This window comes from Hippocampus bargibanti, linkage group LG08, assembly GCF_051943395.1.
Source record: "Hippocampus bargibanti isolate YZ-2025 linkage group LG08, ASM5194339v1, whole genome shotgun sequence".
Taxonomy (NCBI): Eukaryota; Metazoa; Chordata; class Actinopteri; order Syngnathiformes; family Syngnathidae; genus Hippocampus; species Hippocampus bargibanti.
The window spans coordinates 1,759,908-1,777,500 of NC_142741.1; the positions used below are offsets into that span (position 1 = coordinate 1,759,908).

At 38.1% G+C, this 17,593-nt stretch overlaps 2 protein-coding genes across 2 annotated transcripts in view; both read right to left on the reverse strand.

Moving 5' to 3' along the window:
• Positions 1–525: 525 nt before the first annotated feature.
• cytip (cytohesin 1 interacting protein) lies at positions 526–6,689 on the reverse strand. Its single transcript, XM_089002811.1, has 8 exons — positions 6,422–6,689; positions 5,788–5,825; positions 5,634–5,688; positions 4,524–4,626; positions 3,251–3,344; positions 2,493–2,559; positions 2,340–2,406; positions 526–971 (listed from the first exon to the last, which is right to left on the reverse strand). Exons 1-8 carry the CDS (start codon positions 6,563–6,565, stop codon positions 526–528), a joined length of 1,014 nt encoding a protein of 337 aa, XP_088858937.1. The 5' UTR covers positions 6,566–6,689.
• A 784-nt stretch (positions 6,690–7,473) lies between these two features.
• acvr1c (activin A receptor type 1C) overlaps positions 7,474–17,593 on the reverse strand; it is a 14,138-nt gene continuing 4,018 nt past the window's right edge. Inside the window, exons 3-10 of the mRNA XM_089003516.1 lie at positions 16,835–17,065; positions 14,607–14,855; positions 13,425–13,655; positions 12,812–12,979; positions 12,265–12,421; positions 11,546–11,670; positions 11,339–11,469; positions 7,474–10,444 (exon numbers count right to left, since the gene is read on the reverse strand). Of these exons, the coding sequence (XP_088859642.1) occupies positions 10,319–10,444; positions 11,339–11,469; positions 11,546–11,670; positions 12,265–12,421; positions 12,812–12,979; positions 13,425–13,655; positions 14,607–14,855; positions 16,835–17,065 (1,418 nt within the window). The 3' untranslated portion in view covers positions 7,474–10,318. The remainder of the gene's footprint in view (positions 10,445–11,338; positions 11,470–11,545; positions 11,671–12,264; positions 12,422–12,811; positions 12,980–13,424; positions 13,656–14,606; positions 14,856–16,834; positions 17,066–17,593) is intronic.

The following is a 17,593-nucleotide window of genomic DNA, read 5'->3' on the forward strand; positions in this document are numbered from 1 at the left end:
TATTGATTGTTTCTTGGTTGAGTGTGTGTGGCTGCCGCTGCTCACACGCAAAATATCCTGACTGTAATGTCCTTGAGAGTTTAGAAAGGCGCTTAAATGAAATGTATTATGATTATTATTATAAATCAATATGTACATATGGTATTGTATTTTGTACATCTGCACCCATTTCAAGCTTAGATAACTCCAGACGCATATAACTTAGGAATTAACTCTTTTTTCCTAGTGAAAGAAGAAAGTATACGGTTTTGAACGCTCCATTGAATGTTTATGTAGTGGTAAAACTCGATATTCTGTGTGTCCTGCAATTTGAGTGAAAATGACAAAAACCCTGGCACTTGGAGTGGACACATTTTTGCACATTGTCTTCCAGTGAATGAGTGAAATGATTGGTTAAATTGTTATGTAATATTTTTCATTATTTAGAGTTTTTATACAGAACCAATTTCTCGACGAATCTACATCTGTTTTTTTTTTAAATTGCAATGGTTATATGAAAAAATGACCCCACCCCCAACCCCTTTTTTAAGTCTCCTCCTCCTCAACCGACCTCTGATGCAGTCCCGGAATCAACTTGAGGATATTTTTCCGTACGTTGGTCCGTTTGCTTTTTCTGGGCAGGGTACCAAACAAAGCGGTGATCCTCGCCCGATCCCAAGTCGGGGACTGCGAGCCGCTGCTGCTGCCGCTGCTGCTGGCCAAACTGGAGCTGCTGGATCGGCCGATGGTGTGATGGAGATGACCTGAGCAGGATGAATACTTGCGTCGGAAGAAGCGTTCCACTCCGGTGGCGCTGGTTGCGCCGCAGGGGCTGGGCGAGCTCAGGTCCCCGAATACGCTTCCTTGGTCGCTGTCGTCCGTCACCGGTCCCCTGTAGCTGCTGTCGCTGGAAAAACGGAGGCTGCGCTGGCCCATGGGGGAGTTCTGAACTTCTGAGGAATCTGTTGAGAGGTCGCCTTCTTTTAAAGTGCCTGCCGATGAAAGACAGGAAGGTGAGTGAAGTTTGTCACAGGAAATCTTCAAGTGAACGATATAATCAGCAGTCATTCTCAAATATATGGTGGGATGGGGATGGAGCCCTGCGGTACTTAGTTGCCCTAAAATTCTATTGGGCATCGCTGATGCTGATTTGAATTTTTGATTATCAGGTCGCCTTCTGTCAATGTACCTGCAGATGAAAGACAGGAAAGTATTGGGGGAGTGAACATTTTTTAAAGTTTGTCACAGGAAATCTTCAAGATAATGATATCATCAGCATAGTCGTTCCCAAATACAGGTAACATCCGACCGGGTTTTGTTCCGACAAAAGGGTTGTAAGTCAAACGGTCGTAAGTCGAAATGCATTCAAAATGGCAGACGTGACGTTGACACGACACAATAGTATACGATGTCAATCTGTTGTTTTCAAGCAACGTTTTCTATTGAATAGTATTATATACCAGACTGTTTACAGTTCATTTATATATTTTAGAACTTTTAGTGTCATTTTTAACATTTTATAATTCATATTATTGCTTTTCATTACTGTATAACTGTACCTGTAATGTATACAAAACTGTTTACTGTACAGTTCATTTACAAATGTTATACTTATCTTTTAGTGTTGTTTTTATCATTTTATATTTCATATTATCATTTTTTTATTACTGTATAACTGTACCTGTATTGTAATGTATACAAAACTGTTTAATAATAATGTACAGCTATTGAAAAATCGTTCTCCCTGCTAACGGCCAGAAGAGGTCGCCCGACATACACGAAAAAAAAAAAACAGTGTACAGTAAGACAGGAGATGTTACCGAGACGGTATGTGCACTGTACTGTATTGAGTAGTCACGCAGTAGATTGCTGTCAGTGTGTGACACAAAATTGTAGTACACGTTGCGGTGCCAGGCTTAGAATAAAAAATTAAAAAGGGTCTGGCGGTCGTGGTCGTCCGTACGGGTGGTCGTAACTCGGATGTTACCTGTATATAGTGGGATGGGGACGGAGCCCTGTGGTACTTAGTTGCCCTAAAAGGCTCTTGGGCATAGCTGACGCTGATTTCTATATTGGATTATCAGGTCCGTTGAGCTAAATCGGGTGTTCCATTTTTTTAAAACCGGCGGAACTGCGAGTCTTCAGAACCAGACTCCCCTACCCGCTTTGATGCATCCACCCTTGATTTCTAATTCATTATGTGACTCTTCAATTTGCGAAGAGTACAACGCAAATATGTGGGAGATTACCGCGCACGTCGAGTTCATGCTTCAATTGCCATCACGCGATTTTACAGATGAGAGCGCGTGTGGAAAAAGGAAGTGCTGTGGTCTTGACAGTTGACACCAAAGCCCTCTCACCTCCGATCAGGCGCAGTTCCCGTAATGTAAGCGCTTGCAGCTCTAGTAGTTTCTCACTCAAAGATTGCTATGCAGGAAAAATACCCAAAGAAAAAAACAGTGATAAGAATCGATTACTTTTGCTCTGGTTTAAGCGTTGAGCGACATGGTCACCTTCAGTTGGTTCACCCTCTTTTCCAGCTCGATCCACTTGACCACACTACCGCATACCGTCTCCAACCTGGGATGGAGAAAAGGTGTTCATCAAAAATCGGGCCCCAATTTTATTAGTCTTCCTTGCAAACAAAGCCAGAAGACATTTAAAAAAATAATCCAGTCGAGACAATCGCAATCCTGAAACTAGTTTAACATGTACGATCGCAAATTCAAATTGGATAATCCATAAACTCCATATGGGCGTATGACAAACCCATTTTGTGGTACACCATTTTGATTCTAACGATTATCTGACGTTGATTAAAGATAATCATGAGCGATTGATTATCTTTTTATTATCTCGGGGAGAGTTCTGATTGTTGGTGCGGATCTCGGGGTGTGCTGTTTTGATCAGCCTGATTATCAAATGTCTAAAAGACCATCAAGCAATTCCCCGCCTACGAGGTGGGTATGCAGTAATTGGTTACAATCGTAAATGGTAAACCCGTTCAACACTGACGATTGCAAAAATATGTGTGTGTGCAAGATTGTTCAGAAGATCTATGGACTCCAAAATTTGTTTTATGAGTTTCTTGATTGTGCTTCGTTGGGGTTGATTGGCCCGATTATCGCATATCTTTGGTGTTGGTCAAACTACTGGGTGATAATCACACATATCCATTTTGTTGTGTCTGCCATCTTTGACATGATGAAAGTATTGATAAAAAATTAGTTGAGATGTTTAAAAAATAACTAAGCAGTGCATGTTGACTTACTTTAAACTGTTGGTTGATCCTCGTATCAAATCGAGGATGTGCTGATGAGAAAAACCTTCAATGCTGTCGCCATTAATGGTGATGATGACGTCCCCTGTGATGGTAAGCGGTGATAAGGATGAAGACGTGACCACAAAAAGCATTTATAAGGCAATAAATACGCTCACTAGTAACGTTATCAGTCACACCCGTGCAGCTAAAACTATTTCAAATTCAAGATCAGCCACACTGCTGCCTACCATGTGATTATTTCGCAATCAAACAAAAATCAGGTCCGTAAAGACGGTTGAAAACAGTTTTCATATCGGATGTCACTCTACGCAACAAATATAAGTACAGTGATACCTTGGCTGACGAACTTAATTGGTTCCCAGAGTGTGTAAGGCAAAAAGTGTGTCTCCCAAAAATTTTGTTCCCATAGGAAACCATTAAAATGAGAATAATCCGTTCCCAGGTCCCCATAAAACATAATTTTCTACTTTCTAATTTTCTAAGCCTTATAAAATATACCTTATTTTATGTATAATAAATGTGTTACGGTATTATAATTCAATAAATAAACTGTACCATATAATAAAGTCGTTTTATTTACATTTGTGATGGTCGTTGAAGGCTTGATGGAATGGAGTGGCCGGTTTCATCAGCATTAAATACTTGAGGAACGGAGCCTTCTTTCACCATCTTGAGGAATGATCCCTTGTAGGTGCTTTCTCTGCCATAATTTTACCTTGTTCCTCATCAATTGTGTTCTGTTTAGCTGGGTTGATAGCTTTTGCATCAAGTGTGGTGATTTGTGGAGCCTGATTTGTGGAGGCTGATTGATGGGAATTTTAACCTTGCAGTTCTACACTCTGCCTTTGAACTATCAAAGTTGAAACGAGTCCAAATTTCACTTTTTTGTATCCATTTTGTCACTATCTTCCTGTCCTCTGCCTGTCTCTTTAATGTTTAAATCACCTCCCCTCACTGCTACGATCTTGACCAATCGCGTGGCTTTAACAAAAGACTGGGGGTGGGAAATAGAGGACCGAAACAAGCCGGCTGCCATTTTCTTGTTAGGAGAACGGGCTCGTTCGCGAACAACACATCACTCATTGTAGCAGCTCCGTGTGTATCCAAAAAACTAGTTTGTATGCCAAGGTAAAATTGTCATAAATTTAAAGTTCGTAAACCAAAAAGTTCGTAAGCCAAGGGGTTCGTAAACCAAGGTATCACTGTACCAAAAAAGGTGAAAAAAAAGTTGAACGCATCAGAGGAAGTGGGGCTTGTTCACCTGCGGTCAAGCCGGCGGTTTCTGCAGCGCTGTTTTCCTTCACCCTGCTCACAAATGTGCACACTTCGATGGCAGAGCTGCTCCTCAGCTGCAGGCAGCGAGTCTGAAAAAATAGAAAACTTCATTAATAAAAAGTAATAAATATAAGACCAAAAATCACAAAAATGCTGCTTTGGGTGAAGCCTGGAGGTTTTGCATAAATTCTGTAATTTAGAACTCTTTTTTTAGTTGTTTATTTTTAGTTCCACTTTCTAAGTTTCTTTTTCAATGATGTTGAACAGGTTAGAGGTCAAATTAATTGGCACTTTTTCTTTTTTACTATAACCACTAAAAAACGTGACATTTTTGGTGTAGACGTTTTTTACTGACAAATTCGTACTGGCCACCACATTTCAAGGCAAGGTCGCGTGAACCAAGTCGACTGTAATGTGACCTTGAGAGTTTTGAAATGGCGCTTATAAATGAAATAGCATAGCATTGAAATAATGCTAAAATAATAGCATTGAAAATTGTCGGCGATGACATTTTTGTACCTCAGGCAAAGCACTAACAAGCAACCTCCACGCGACATGATTATTTGCAAGATTTTTTTCTGGAAAATAAATCAAAAACTATTTTTTGTGTGTGATAAGACAAAATGTTAAATATCTGGTAGAAATATTTTCGATTTTAGCTATCTACTTGCTATCTATTTGCTATCTGGCTAGCTATGTCGCTAGCAATCTATTATATAAAAGATAGCTATATGTAGCGATAGCAATCGCTAGCTATCGATTATATAATCGATAGCTAGCTATAGCTATCGCTACATATAGCTATCTAGCTAGCTAGCTATCTATTAGCCCTCCATTAGCTAGCTTTCTATCTATTTGAGTTACTTCGGGGTTGAGTGAACGCTGGCGTGTGTGGCTGCCGCTGCTCACCAACATAAAAACTTTATCCTGTGACTGTAAAGTGACCTTGAGAGTTTTGAAAGGCGCTTAGAAATCAAATGTATTATTATTATTATTGTTATCATCATTATTATCGTCACTATCATCACTATTAGTATTATTATTACTGACTAGAAAAGAAAATGACTCTTTCAATAGATTCCTGATTAAGAGGTACCTGAACTTCAAATCCAAATGTGTCATTGTCTTCCTTTTCCAGGATAATTGTTATTCTGCGCAAGAGAATATGTCAAATGTCAAGGTTGCAATTTATACACGTCACGTTTCATCTTGAAAAATAAATCAATTAAAAAAAACAGTCATGGTTTTACCTTTGCGGATCTGAATAGTCAACCAGAAATTGTTTTGACTGCAAAAGTAAGAAATGCAAAATCATGAAAGTTCAAAACTGTGTACCAGGAAGAAGGGGTCAAAGTTGAGTGTGTGTGTTTTGTTCGCGAACGACACTTGCCAATACAACATAAGCCAAATATCAGTGTGTGCTTTTTTTATATTTTAACTCATGATTCACACAAGATTTATTCACACGTATGATAATTTAAATATGTTTCAATGCAGTGGTGGGAGGTAACTGAACATTTGATAATTACATGTCTGTATATTTTTTACTTGAGTAATGATTTTTTTCTGACACATTTTGGCAGCTGACAATTCGCCAGCTGCTTTAAATTATTTCACTCTTTTTTTTCAAAATAATCAAAGCAGCTCTTGTTCATACTTTATACTTAAAATTGAGTTTTTCTTTTTGAAATTAGAAGCTAAATTCAGTCGACTTTTTTTACATTTCAGTCGGTAAAATCGTCGACTGATAAAAGTTTTTCGACACACCTAACTTAACTGTCGCCTGAGTTTTTCATACGATTCGCACTTTCGATACAAATGAAGACAACGCGTAATTATGAAAAATAAAATTTGTTAATAAAATTAGACAGAGATAAGTCTCACCTTAACTGCTCTGGGAAGTGAATCGCTGTTGTGTCGGTGTCTGTTGTGGTGGTCGTTGCTGCCCCTCAGTGAGCGTCTGTGCCACAGCGAGCTTTTCTTCCTTTCGACGCCCCCGGCCTGAACTGGACGCCCGCCGGTGTTCATGGCGGACTTGGGGTGGAGGGTCCGAGGGTGGCGGGGCTCGGAAGGAGGCCGAAAATTGGGATAGAGACAGAGCGAAAGAAGCGGAGGCCTTTCAGAGCATCGTCGTGATGCATCTGACGAGGTAAATGGAGGCTGTTTGACTGGGCGTGCTCGTGGGTTGGACGCTGCTTCTCAACGCCGAAACGCCTCAAAGCGGATGTTAACGTCACCTGGCGTGCTTGGTCCTCGTGTGAACCAGCGACCAGCCAAACATGTCAAAGAAATGTTCTTTGACAAACATCCATATATTGTTGAAAATAAATACATCTTATCTGATGTTGGTAAACGATTATCATCAGTGATTATCTTTTTATTATCTAGAGGAGAGTTTTGATTGTTGGTGTGATATCTGGGTATGCCGTTTTGATCAGCCCGATTATCAAATGTCTAAAAGACCATCAGGAGATTCCCCTACGAGGTAGGTAGACCGTTTTGGTTCTCGATTATCTAATGTTTATTAAAGATAATCATGAGCGATTGATTATCTTTGTATTATCTAGAGGAGAGTTCTGATTGTTGGTGCGGATATCAGGGTGTGCTGTTTTGATCAGCCCGATTATCAAATGTCTAAAAGACAGATTCATCAACAGATTCCCCTATGTGGTGGGTACATTGTTTTGGTTCTAACGATTATCTGGTGTTGATAAAAGATTATCATGAGTGATTGATTATCTTGATCTATATTGTTATTGTTTAAAATAAATAATATATTTTTAAGTCTGCGAACAGGTGAATCTGAAGATTAAAAAAAAAACAAATCTGCAAATAGGCGAATAAGCGGGGGTCGTCTGTAATCGCTTAGTTTTGTTTTTGTCGTTTTAGCTCCGTATAAACACATAGCTAAAGAATAAAAGTGAAGAAAGAAAATGTACAACTTTGGAACCTTTAATTTTTTTGTGGGGGTAGTCACATGAATAATCTAAATAATTTTTATTCATTGCACATTCAAAATCAAAATGACTTTCTGAGTTTCAAGATGGCATATTCGACTCGCATAGAAAAGCCGCTTTGACACAATGGAAGTTTAAAGCTTTGACAGCAACGATTCAAAAAAATAATAAAAATAAGCCTCCCCCCCCTCCAACAAAGTGCATTTGTTAATACTGCATTTGGATTCCTTTAGAATGCTTCAATGAAACAAAAAACTGCAAATACAGTGTGCTTTATACATTTATCATTTTCCTCTTTTATAACACAGGCATGGAAATATAGTATGTACCTGTTCCTGCTGACTTGATGAATAAAAAGATGAATAATCGTAGCGTAGTTTTTAAACTACAAACAAACACCACAAAATTTCAAGTCCAAAAACAAAACTAATGTGCACTTTCCCGTCGCCAACTGGGACGACATCATCCTTTTCAAGTACCCCGTAAAGGACAACCGACACCATTTTTTTGTTTCCTAACTGACATCAGAAAAACGTTTTATAGCATCTAAAATAGCCAAAACACGCAGGCTAATATTTTTAGTCAAATGCAAAACACCAATAAAAATGACTTCAAGTGTCCCAAAACTACTTCAAAATGACCTAAAAAAGTTTCAGTTTCAGAAGGTCCCGCCCCCTTGTTCGTGACGTCACACCAGGACGTTTTTGCCTTGCTCGAGAATCAAAACAATGGCTTCAGATTGGGAGAAGATGCTTTCTTGTTACTCATCCAGTTATGAATAGGATTCAAATAGTTCTGAAGAGCAAAGCATAAATGTTTGCAATCGATTGATGAAGTCCGTCCGTGTCAATTCGAGCCATCTGTACTCCAATGTAGCGGCCAGAAAATGCACAAGATGGCGCACAAGTACCCAAAATGCATTGTGTGTCGCTTTCTCCGTCAGGGGCGTTCCCTCCGTGACGTCACGTCAGGCATCGTCATCAACTCCAAAACAAGACTTCCGAATATTCAGCACGAGTCTTAAAAGGTAAAATATAGCTAGCCTATATGCGGTGGAATCTTTGTAAAATACGCTCAGTAGAAGTCATTTGAAGTGATTTCACACATTATGGACACTTGTCCAACGGAGGCGTCGGTTGTCCTTTAAGGGAGTGTCCTTTAATACAATATATCCATATAACTATGTTCCAAAATCAATATTTTCCCCGATTTTGGAATTTGTCAGATTTTCAGGCAACTTTGGTTTTTGACAATTCAAATAAAAACTGGGGAAAGAAAAATGAAAACAAAAATGTCCATTTCACATTCATGGATGAGCTTCGGTCTGTTCTAAAATAAAATAAAAAAACTAGCACTCAGCTCTTTTCGGCAACGGAATGCTGTTATATCTGTGCAAAATATCTTTGAAACATTCTTATAGCTTCTCACTCAAGTCTTAACAAAAATACTTTGTAATTTCTTCACTCGTTAAAGTTAAGAGGCTAACTTGTAATGTAATTCCAATCATCTCCTCCAGAGGCAATAGTGAGCTAAAATGAACTGCACATGAAGAAGACATTTCTTTTTTTTTGTTTTTTTTTTGTTCAGATCCACAATTACGTGACAAGTTTAACTACCTGAACAGTCAAACATCTCATTAAAACATGGAAAAAGTTTCATCTTGGGCAATTTTTAGGCCCTGCTGTGTGTTGTTTACTACCGCAGCGCTGAGTTAGCTTTAGCTAAACCTCAAAAATTAATTTTCCCTGGATATAATTTACAAAACACTTCAATTTAGCTTGCCATCGAGCTAGTTCCTAGCAACTCAGCCTGTTAGCTTGCCATTGAGTTAGTTGCTAGCACCTCAGCTTGTTAACGTGCCATTGAGCTAGTTGCTACCACTTCAGCCTGTTATCTTCCCATCTTGCTAGTTGCTACCACTTCAGCCTGTTATCTTCCCATCTTGCTAGTTGCTAGCGCTTTAGCCTGTTAGCTTGCCATTGAGCTGGTAGCTAGTACATCAGCCTCTTAGCTTCCCATTGTGCTAGTCGCTAGCACTTCAGCTTGTTAGCTTGCCATTGGGCTAGTTGCTAGCACTTCAGCCTCTTAGCTTGCCATCGAGCTAATTGCTAGCAACTCAGCCTGTTAGCTTTCCATTGAGATAGATGCTAGCACTTCAGACTGTTAGCTTGCCATCAAGCTAATTGCTAGCAACTCAGCCTGTTAGCGTTCCATTGGGATAGTTGCAAGCACGTCAGACTGTTAGCTTGCCATTGGGCTAGTTGCTAGCACTTCAGCCTCTTAGCTTGCCATCGAGCTAATTGCTAGCAACTCAGCCTGTAAGCTTGCCATTGCGCTAGTTGCTAGCACCTCAGCCTGCTCCCTGTTGATTTGGGTTGGAAAATACAAAGCGCCTGTTTCCACAAATAGCGTAGTTTGGACATTTCATTTTAAAAACACATTCGGGTGTCATTTAAGAGTACGGGGAAGTATGGCTGACTGACTTGAGTGACCTTTGCTAATAGCATGCTACATACCTTTTTACAACAGCGTGTTAGCTACTAGATATGGCACAACAAGGTGACTTGACGAGGAGCAATTTTGCGGCACTTCAATACGCGAGGTAGCAAAAGTTTATACATAGTTTTTATACAACCTGTTTGGTTCTAACAACCGTCAAAGTGATGCTAAGCTAGCACCAGGCATCTCCCTTTATCCTTTGGCACCGACAGTAACCTGAATTGTGATTCTACTCTGAAAACCATGTGGGCCCGGGACGGTACCTTCCAGGGGTGGTCCCGATCCAGCAGCACCATCGCTAACCCACCGCGGGGCTAACAAATAGCTAATCTTTGATGTCTCTGATGGCGGAAAGCTGAGCGACAGTTTTCTTGACCCGTAGGGCGGTGAGACGGGCGGCGGGGTTGGCATACCAGCATTCTCGCATCAATTTACCCATGACGCGCAGAGCCTAGCTTGTCAACAGAGTACACACAGTTTCCATTTTAAACAATATAATCGTTTTTTTGTATTTCAGGAAAATGTTAAAGTTAACTCATTCACTGCCAGACATGTGTAAAAATACATCCGATCCAGTGCCAGGGTTTTTGTCACTGTCACTCGAATTCCAGGACCTACAGAATATTGAGTTTTAGGACGACATAAAAATTCAATGCAGCGTTAGAAACTTTAGACTCTCTTCTTTCCTCACAAAAAAAAGAGTTAATTCCTAAATTATATGAATCTGGAGTTATATGAGCTTGAAATGGGGGCAGCTGTACAAAATATTGATTTCTAAAGTGCTTTGACAACAGCTGAAGCTGGAACAAAAAGCTAACATGGAAAAAAGGGAAATACTGCCTCCTGGTGGAAGGGAAACAGCATTTACAGAGGTCTGGCCAGCCCTTTATCGGCACCCAAACAAGAAAAAACTACCCGAACTAATTTGGGAATGGTGCTCTACATCATATTTTCAACTCCCAATTAATAATAATAATACTACTAATAATAATAATAATAATAATAATAATAATAATAATAAATGTCATTTATAAGCGCCTTTCAAAACTCCCAAGATCACTTTACAGTCACAGGATAAAGCCAGTTAATAGATAGCTAATAGCAAGCCAGCCAGATAGCTAGATAGCTAGCTAGCTGGATAGCCAGCCATATATCCAGCTAGATAGCCATATTTTTTTATTTAAGTAATAAATTCATGAATGGCAGTGAATGAGTTCATCCCACAGATATATCACTTTAACGCATTTCCTTTACACCGATGACGGCTGATCAATACGGTCAGGACTTTGACGCCATCTTTTAGCACATCAGGTACAGAATGAAAATTTGCCGAATCCGAGCTCACCTCACAATTCTGCCACTGGTTTGGAATGTTTGGTCGCAATTTTTGCTCGCAAACCACCTTCTTCATCTCCTCCACCGATGGATCTGAAGGCACCAATTCGGAATAAGGCAGCTGGAAATCCTCGTGAAGTCCTGTCATTAAAAGACTTTGCGGTGATTTTTTTAACAGGAAAAACTCGGAATGTGAAAATGGCGGAGGACGCGCCACCTCTGACGGAACATCTCCGGGCCAGTTCCCAGTACACCAGACCCAACGAGTAGATATCAGCACGCTTGAACGACTCAAAATTGCTCATGTTGACGGTCTCGTCCAGGATTTCAGGAGACATGTACCTGTAAACATGAAGCCAAAGTCCATCTATACACTTCTGTCAGAGATGTTCGATCGGACACTGTGGACGAAGGCTGGAACCCAGAAAGATTGTCTTTATACTGCCGGTAGGAGACGTAGCCATTCATGACAGACACCTGAATTCTGCAGCCCTCTGCCAAGCTATTTCTTGAGAGTATATGCAAATTTAAGTGATACATTGGTAAAACATAGTTTTCTTGATTAGCATACCACGCTTCTTGAGTCTCTTCCATGAACTGATAAATTTGTAACCTGGCAAATGAGCTCTTCCTGTGAAGGAGTTTCAAGTCGTAAATTGCTTCGGAGTTTCCCAAGTCCTAAATTCTGTCCAAGGCCAGATCCCTTAGATGAAGATGACACTTTAAACAAGTTGTGTCTGTTGACCTCAGATTGACCCCAGGTTGTCTGTGCTTCAATTGTGTATTCGAGTCACGAGTGTTGACTAAGCATACAACAGCATGAAACTGTTAAATATGATAACTTCTTATTCTGTCTAATCTCTATCAACTTCCCATCCCGGATAGTCGGATGCTATCATGCTAGCCTAGCGTGTGGTCAGTGACGTATGTCCCAACCTCTTGGTTCCCACTCGGTGGTTGGTAGGGATGTCGATGCTGTTGGTGCCCGAGTCGTGTTTCACGGCCAAGCCTAAATCGGCGATGGCCGCCGTCCCGTTCTTCTTCACCAACACATTCTTTGACTTCAGGTCTCTGTGAGCGATGGCTGGCTTCCCTGCCCAGAACAAGGATTTTAAAATGATGCTACTGGGCTACAAAACCGAGGGCGGGGCAAGGTTACAAATTGGAGACAATGAGGTGGCAGAATACGAGTGACTCACTGGATATTTTCATAGAAAAATGTATTGCTTTTCATTTCATTGTGGAAAAAAACGATTAGCACTTAGCATGTTAGCATCGTCGCCATATTGTTTTTGCATGTTAGCATCATCGCCATATTGTTTTGGCTGGCTATCTATTAGCTAGCTAGCTAATTAGCTGGATATCTGTTAGCTATCTATAAGCTAGCTAGCTGGCTGGCTATCTGTTAGCTATCTAAATGCCTAGCTAGCTATTTGGCTGCCCCTTCTAAAAATGCGTGTGTGTGTGTATGAGGGATACCTACCCTGTGTGCCAATAATCTCCATGTGGAGATGAGCCAGTCCGCTAGCTACAGACAAGGCGATGACGACCATGCTCTCCACCGACACCGTGTACCTGTTCAGGTAATCGTACAACGAGCCGTGCTCGTGGTATTCGGACACCAACCAAAGCTGCGTCCACGAGCCGTTGTCTGTAATAAACCGGACGCGCGCAGGAAAAAAGATGTTAGATGACAGTGGTGACCTAAAATATAGTAGAAACGTTCAGGAAATAAATAAATAAATACATACATAACATGATGAAAATAAAATAAATTAATAAAATAAAAGATCATAAAATAACATTACATTAAATTGAATTGAATGAAATAAATTACTTCAATAATAACTTCAATAATTCAATAATCAATGAAAATATAGTGACATAGTTCAATAAAAAATTATGTCAGATTGAAAGGTTCTAAAAAAATAAAATACATAAAATAGATAAGCCAAATAAAATAAATACAATACATTAAAAAAAAAACTACTATATGTTGTACCGGATTAAAAAGAAATTCTAACCAACATTTAACTATTGTAATTCCTCTCTGGCCGCTAGAGGGAGCCATCGGTAGTATGTAAGGCCCCTTTTACCTTTGTTGTCGGCCGCAATAAAGCCCAGGATGTTGTCATGTCTGAGCATGATGGTCTGATAAATCTCAGCCTCGCGGAACCAAGACCTCTCGTCCCGGGAGGAGAAGATCTTGACAGCGACGTCTTCACCTCGCCACTTCCCTCGCCAAACCTCACCGAAACGACCTTTGCCGATGCTCTCCTGGAGGACGATGGTCCGCGCTATGGTTCGTTGGACCAGCAGTGGAAGCCCTACCAGATGATTACAGTAAATACAAATGAAATAAATACAGTGATACCTTGCCTTACAAACTTAATTGGTTCCCAGAGTGTGTAAGGCGAAAAGTGTATCCCAAAAATTAATTTCCCATAGGAAACTATTAAAATGAGAATAATCCGTTCCCAGGTCCCCATAAAACATAATTTTCAACTTTTCTAAGCCTTAAAACTAGACAAAATATACCTTATTTTATGTATAATAAATGGGCTATGGTATTATAATTAAAGAAATAAACAGTACTGTATAATAAAGTGGTTTTATTGACCTTTGTGATGGTCGTTGATGTCTTGATGGAATGAAGTGGGCGCTTTCATCAGCATTAAACACTTGATGAGGAACGTAGCTTTCTTCTGTCACCATCTTGAGGAATGATCCCTTATAGGTGATTTCTCGGCGATAATTTTACCATGTTCCTCGTCAATTGTGTTCTGTGTAGCTGGGTTGATAGCTTTTTGTATCAAGTCTACAGATGGCTTGTGCGGGTTATTTGTGGAGCCTGATTGATGGGAATTTTAACCTTGCAGTCTACACTCTGCCTTTGAACTATCAAAGTTGAAAGGAGTCCAGATTTCACTGTTTTCTATCCATTTTGTCACACACTCTCTGTTGTCTGCCTGACTCTTTAATGTTTAAACCACCTCCCCTCACTTCTGCGTTCTTGACCAATCACGTGGCTTTAACCGACAACTGGGGGCGGGGAATAGAGGACAAAAACGAGTCAGCTGCCATTTTCTTGTTAGAACAGGCTCGTTCGCGAAGGACACATCACTCACTGTGTGTATCCCAAAAAAAGTTTGTATGCCAAGGTAAAATGTTCCATCAATTTAACGTTCGTAAAGCGAAAGGTTTGTAAGACAAGGGCTTCGTAAACCGAGCTATCACTGTCTGTTGACGAATGTGAAAAAAAGTGAAGAGCAAGCAACCTGATCCCGAGCCAGACGTGCTCATGTCATCGATGAGATCTTTGAGACATTTGTCAGGAGACATGAGCATGTGGACATCCAGGGCTTCCTCCGGGTCATGTTTGCGCGCCCGGCTGTAGACGGCGCGATGGCGCTGTGCCACCAACACCCCCACGGCGAGGCCGACGCACAGCAGGCACGAGGGCACCACCACCATCACCGCCGCCAACTTTAGCCTGCTGCCACTGTCGCCGCTTTCCAAAGGCCCCCCTGGTGAACAAAGGCAAGGAAAGACGCTCGTACGGTTAAAACAAAAAATAATAATAACAATAATATTAATGGTAATCATAATAAAACAAGATAACATACAATAACAATAAAATAATAATCAAATATAATAAGAACATTACAATAAAATAATAAAATAACAAAAATAATACAACAGTAATAAATACAATTCAAATAAATAATAATACAATAATAAAAATAATATAATAAAATCTTAATGAAATAACAGCAAAATAATAATAAAAGAACATAAAAAATAAGACAATAAAATACAATAATAAGATCATAAAAATATAACATAATAAAAGAACAATAATCATGATAAAATTATAAAAATAAAATAAATAATAAAATAAAATAATATAATAACATTAAATAATAATACAATAATAATAATAAACATAACGTAATAAAAGAACAATAATCATGATAAAATTATAAAAATAAAATAATAAAATGACTAATAAAATAATAATAATCATAATAAATAACACACAATAAAAGAATAATGAAGTTTTTATAAAAATAAAATTTAAATACATAATACAATAATAGGAATTATCATAAAATCTTAATGAAATAACATAATAAAATCTTAATGAAATAATAAAATAATAATAAAATAACAAACATAATAAAAAAATAAAATAACAAAAATATAGCACAATAAAAGTCCAATGATACTAAAATTATAAAACAAATAATACAATAATCAATAAAAATAATATCATAAAATGACAATGATATAATAATATAATAATAATAGTAATAAAAGAACTAAACAATATATATATATATATATATATATATATATATATATATATATATATATATATATATATATATATATATATGGGTGTGTGTAACACTGGACTGGTGTTGTGTACTCATAAAACGTTTGCCCGCATCACGTGCGTTTGTTGTCGAGAACGTGCGAATGAGCCAATGCCACGTTGAACTCCACCCCAATTTCCCAAGACGTCGTCGGCCTTTTGCCTAAATGTGATATCTTCACAATTCTTTGTCGCGTACGGTTGTTTCGTTTATAACAAACTGCCCTCACTGCCAGATCGAGAAGATATGAGATGAAATGATGAGATTTAGAAAGATTTTAAAAGTGCTTTAAATGGAAGTGGAAATGCATGTTTCAAGCCGTTTCGGATCTTGTTTTTTTTGTTGTTTTTAAGATTTTTTTTATCTCAATTTTTTTGATAAAAAAGAAGCACAAAAACACTTTTCTTAATAAAAGATAAACACCCAAATAAACAACATAAATAAATATACACCCAAATAAACAACATAAATAAATAACCACCCAAATAAACAACATAAGTAAATAAACACCCAAATAAACAGCATAAGTAAATAAACACCCAAATAAACAACATAAGTAAATAAACACCCAAATAAACAACAGAAATAAATAACCACCCAAATAAACAACATAAGTAAATAACCACCCAAATAAACAACAGAAATAAATATACACCCAAATAAACAACATAAATAAATAACCACCCAAATAAACAGCATAAATAAATAACCACCCAAATAAACAGCATAAATAAATAACCACCCAAATAAACAACAGAAATAAATATACACCCAAATAAACAACATAAATAAATAACCACCCAAATAAACAGCATAAATAAATAACCACCCAAATAAACAACATAAGTAAATAAACACCCAAATAAACAACATAAATAAACACCCAAATAAATAAGCACACAAATAAACAAACAAAAACAAACAAACAAATAAATAAATAAATAACAATAAATAAATAAATAAAAATAAACAAATAAATAAAATAAAATAATGAATAAATAACTAAATAAATAAATAAACGGATGTCCAGTTACCATTGGATTAAAAAAATGTTTAACAGTCATCCACGGAAAAAAAAAAAATCTGGTGACACATTACAGAACAAAACTGGACAAGCGTGAGCGTACCGGGGTCTAAGTGGAGCGTGTCGTTGTTGCAGAAGTCGGTGAAACAGCAGTCTCTCTTGTAGACTTTGGGAGAGCTGAAGCAGAAGAACTGCCCGGTCATCTGAGAGGGCGCCAGGCAAGACTTGACCGACTCCTCTCGGCCATCCACCAGCATCACCGAGTTCCAGCAGGCGCCGTCCGAGGACGTCTCGCACACTTGCTCGTCACACAGCTTGCAGACGCATTTCAGACCTGGAAACAAAATGGAAATACATGACAAGCAGAAGGACGGATAAGCAATATATGATTAAAAAAAAAAACAATTGTGGTTAGATTCACTGCGTGTACTTCTCTTCTAAGAGTTAATTCCTAAATTATATGGGTCTGGAGTTATCTGAGCTTGAAATGGGGGCGGTTGTACAAAATACAATATGTAAACATTGATTTCTATTGCGCTTTAACAACAGCTGAAGCTGTATTTATCCTTATTTATTATAATTATTTTTATACATTTATGTATCCATATTTATTATATTTAGTGTTATTTATTTATCATTCTTTATTTTTATTTATCCTTATTAACATTATTTTCGTCAGATGCGTGCACAAAATAAATCAGATGGATCCCCATTATTAATTTTTATTTTTTAATTATTTAGTTATTTATTATATTGTTATTTATTTATCATTATTTATCATATTTATTTTTGTTTATTTATCCTTATAATTATTTTGTATATATTTATCATTATTCTATTTATTTGTATTTGTTTCTAATTA